The sequence below is a fragment of the Anser cygnoides genome, chromosome 10, assembly GCF_040182565.1.
Source record: "Anser cygnoides isolate HZ-2024a breed goose chromosome 10, Taihu_goose_T2T_genome, whole genome shotgun sequence".
Lineage (NCBI taxonomy): Eukaryota > Metazoa > Chordata > Aves > Anseriformes > Anatidae > Anser > Anser cygnoides.
In genome coordinates, this window is record NC_089882.1 from 6,598,817 (window position 1) to 6,603,252 (window position 4,436).

Genomic DNA, 4,436 nt, shown 5'->3' on the forward strand with positions numbered 1-4,436 from the left:
CACTGCTGAGGTGGGGGTGTCTAAAAGCAGAGGCAGGCACTCAATTCGGCAGCGTGGCTTCAGTTCCCCGAGTGTAAATACACCCAGCAGGTCACCCAAAGGCGACTTGTCATCCCGCGTCTAGGATTGACTGTACAACTTGTGCCTAATCTTTCTAGAAGTGAAAATCATGCAGCTTTTAAGGATGTTTTAAAATAACTATTCTCCCATCTCTGTGGTTTAAATAGAATCATAACCATACTACTTATAGCTCGAATGCCAAAACATCTGACACTTTTAATAGACTAAGAGGAAAAAAAAACGAAAAACGTGGACTGTTTCCTAATCCTGCTGGTACCAGAAGGCAAGACTTTACTTGGAGATCACAGTTCTAGCCCCCTGATAGATACATTTATCTGCATAAGAAGTTTCTTAAATTTTAAGAAAATACGACTCTGCAAAAGTTGGAATTCCACTGAAAAGACCTAAAACAGGCATGAAAGGGATACTTGGAATACAGTTCCCCGTAACAGCACTGATGCCTTGCATGTACATCTCCATAATGCAACTCTACCTGATTACTCATCAAGATTTACTAAGCTGTGATCCAGCTTCTGAGGATGAAAATTTAATTAGCACCGAGAGCCAACTGCTGTTGTGATCTGAAGGTATTGACAGCTTTCCTTCGATACCCAGATGCATTTTCACTAACAGCTTTGGAAATTATCATTACGACTGCTGCTCCTGGCCCCTGCCCACCTTCTCTGCGGTACCACCGAAAGCTCGAACCGCGAACTTCTCCTTCAAGAAACGTTGCCTCTGCGGTGTTCGAATCTGAGTTACAGGCGGTAAGGAGAAAAGGCAGGACAGCAAACCACAGGCCGTGCCTGGTCTTATTCCCTGCAGCTGCCACCTTGCCCCCTCTTGCTCCAGCTGTCGCGCACATCTCTGCTGCGCTCGCGCCGCAGTCACTACAGCTTTGTCTCCGCTGACGTCTAACGACTTTGGACTACTCTCTGCAGAAATGCTCTCAGCACAGATGCAATTTCTTCATGGAAACTGAGCTCATCTCTGTCATTTTGTGTGCGACTGGCTACAGAACTGCGATGATCGATGTTTGTTAAATGTTACATGATACATCTGAAAGCAAGCACGTCAGGCACGGCTTCCTCTGAGACGGCTAAAAAAGTTGTGTCAGGATCCTGCCATCAGGCTGCCAGTTAAAGTGCTTTCAAACAAGTTTTTCTAGAATGATGAAGCAAGTCAAACTGCCATGCTTATTAAACTTAAATTACCCGTTAAGAGTTGACAAATGAATACAGCACCGACCAAGCCACCATGTTACGGAACTGCTTTGCCAACTAAAATTAGTGATCCACAATTATCTGCTCTTGTCTACCATTAACAGAGGAGCAATTAGCTAAAACAGAAGTTTGCTTTCAGTAGACAGAGAGAATTGCGCTATTTAAACCTGTTGCCCATCATGAACTTAAGTCTCCTTAAAAATAGCATCAGTCACTTTTATTGGTATAAACACCTAAATTGAGATCTAACAGCAAATAAGGATTGTGCTTGTCCATAATAACTTCGGCTGTGAAATCTACTCAGACACAAGACATACAACCTTCCATATACATAAGTTATTTGTCAGCAAAAGCAGAATGCTGCCATTCTGAAACAATTACATACAGTAAAAGTTTTCAATGTTTTATTAAAGAAAACAGTCAAAATGTACAAGTATTACCCAGGTTTGTAGATAACTTCCTATAAAGGCAGTAAAATATGAATTTCAATCTAGGTTTTAAAAACTGCTATAGTTGGTTATTTTTAAAGTTGGTATTTTAAAATCACATTTCACAAATAGTTCTGAAATATTACCAAATGAATAGTGCAACAAGAAAATTTAAATTAGTTCTACGCTGTTTGCATGTCAAGCAAAAGTTATAACTGCTTCAAATACTCAAACCATTTGAGAATGAATGAACCCAAAGCTCCCACCAAAAACTGACTTCTGACCACGTTAGGAATGTCCTCTTCTTGTTCTTCACTGGAAGTCAAATAATAATAAAACAACACCTCTTGAGGTCATCAAAAATAACTTTAGTATAAAATTGTCTTGGCCTTTATCAAATATTACATGAGTAAAATTGTTAAGCCTTTATCAAAACAGACAGGAATAGGAAAAAAAAATGTCATGGCCTTAATCCATATCTGTTGGAATCATGTCTAGAAACATTAGAAGCAAGACCAGAAACTTGGAGCCCTGTTTTGTTTTTAAAAACCACACAATCACAAAGAAAAACAGCTTCTTACAGCCTAAGGTTTGGGGGTGTTCTGCTCGAGTACCTGTTCCCACAGACAGCAATCTTTATGTTCTGAAGAGAGCATACGCAAAATATAGAAAAATAAATAAAATAGCTTCTTACAGCCTAAGGTTTGGATGCTGGGTGGTGGTTTAGTACATCCCCCACAGGTAACACTCTCTCGAGACCATATGCAAAAACACGGAAAATGATGTCCACCTTTCTTTTTTAGACTGAGAAAAGCCCCCCTACATCCCAAAGCTCTTGAGATCGCAAAGGATGGTGCCCTGGGTGCTCTGGATGCTTTGGCAGCACGGGAAGTGGGCTCGGAGACAGACCCTGAGCTCCTTGTTGAAGATGAAGCAAAGGATGGGGTTGACCCCAGCCTGGGCAAACGTCATCCAGACGGAGGTGGTCAGGTAGACCTGGGGGATGGAGCTGGCCTTAATGAAGACCCGCAGGTAGCAGGCCACGATGTAGGGGGACCAGAGGAGCAGGAAGAGCAAGGTGATCATGTAGAACATCTTGCAGAGCCTTTTCTCCATCTTGAACTCCTCCAGCACCAGCAGCCTCTTGATCTGGCTGTGGGTGGCCTGCCTTATGCCCACGAGGGTGGGCGGCGTGGGCCCCCTGCCAAAGCCAGCCGTCCAGTTCGCAGCCGCTTGGCCCGTGGCCCCCGGCCCGTGGAAGGTCCAGTTCTGGCTGATGGCCGGTACCAGCTGGGCCGGCTTCATCTTGCGGTGGCCGTGGATGAAGAAGAGCAGCTTGATGTAGACCAGGTGGGTGGCGGCGATGACGGCCGCCAGCATGAGCATGAAGCCCAGCGTGTCGTTGGCCTTGACGTAGCGGTGCTCGAAGATGCACTGCTCCTCCTCCCGGATGAACTTGTAGGTGCCCACGTCGAAGACGGGCGGGAAGGCCATGGCCATGGAGAGAGTCCACACCATGCACACCACGGCCAGGCAGGTCCAGCCCGTCATGCGCTTGGCGTAGAAGCGGTGGTGGGCGATGGCCATGTAGCGCGTGACCCCCACGCAGAAGAGCAGGAAGGCGGCGTGGAAGCAGAAGAGCACGGCCAGGAAGGCCAGCACCTTGCAGCTGAGGGGCCCGTGGGGCCAGGCGGCCCCGCTGCGCACCGACAGCATGACGAAGGGGAAGCAGGCCAGCGAGCGGAGCCCGTCGGCCAGGCAGAGGTCCAGCAGCAGGTAGTACGGGGCGCGGTGCAGGTGCCGGTCCTTGAGGATGAGCCAGGCGAAGAGCACGTTGCCCGCCAGGCTCACGCACAGGATCAAGCCCAGCGTGGCCAGCTTCAGCCCGGAGGCGCTCAGCAGGCCGCCGGCGCTGGGCAGGTGCGGGCTGCTGCTGCTCCCCAGCTCGCTGCTGTTCGCCATCGGGTCCTTCCTCCTCCTCCTCCTCCTCCTCCTCGCAGCAGGGCCGGGGGCTCAGCGTCGCGGCAGCGCACCGAGACCCCCCCCGCCGCCCGGCGCCCCCATGCCCGCCGCCGCCGGCCTCCTCCCCGGCCTCCCTCCTCCTCTTCCTCCTCCTCCTCCTCCTCCTCCTCCGCCGCCCCCCGGGCGAGGAGCGGCGCTGCCGCCGGGCTCCCCCCGGGCCATGCGGCTCCGCCGCCCCCTCAGGGCCGCGCCCGGCGCCGCCGCCGCCGCCCCATGCAGGGGGGCGCTGGGGGCCGGGAGCGGTGCGGAGCGGTGCGGAGCTCGCCCCCCCCCCGCCCCTTTACCGCCGCCCAGCCAGCTGCTGCGGGGCCGGGGGGCGGCCGAGCCTCTGCGCGGCGGCGGTGCCCGGCTCCCGGCGAGGACAATGGGCTAAAGCCCCGTCCGTCCGTCCGCCCGCCCGCCCGTCCGTCTGTCCGCCCGGCCCTCCCTCCTCTCCTCCCTCCCTCCCTCCCTCCGCCTTCCCTCCGCCCCCTGCGCAGCGCGGGGCTCCGGCGGGCGCGCAGCGGCGCGGAGCGGTGCGGAGGTCCCGCTGCTGCGGAGGGGCTGGGGAGGGAGGGAGGGGAGGGACGGGGTGGGACGGGATGGGATGGGATGGGATGGGATGGGATGGGATGGGATGGGATGGGATGGGATGTATGGGGTGGGACAGGATGGGGTGGGATGTATGGTGTGGTATGGGATCGGATGGGATGTATGGGACGGG

The 4,436-nt window shown here is 52.9% G+C and overlaps 1 protein-coding gene across 1 annotated transcript; it reads right to left on the reverse strand.

Annotated features, from left to right (window-relative positions):
• Window positions 1–1,478: 1,478 nt before the first annotated feature.
• On the reverse strand, window positions 1,479–4,139 carry GPR27 (G protein-coupled receptor 27). The gene has a single exon (XM_048072694.2). The coding sequence runs from the start codon at window positions 3,671–3,673 to the stop codon at window positions 2,531–2,533; it is 1,143 nt and encodes a 380-aa protein (XP_047928651.1). The 5' UTR covers window positions 3,674–4,139; the 3' UTR covers window positions 1,479–2,530.
• Between the last annotated feature and the right edge of the window lie 297 nt (window positions 4,140–4,436).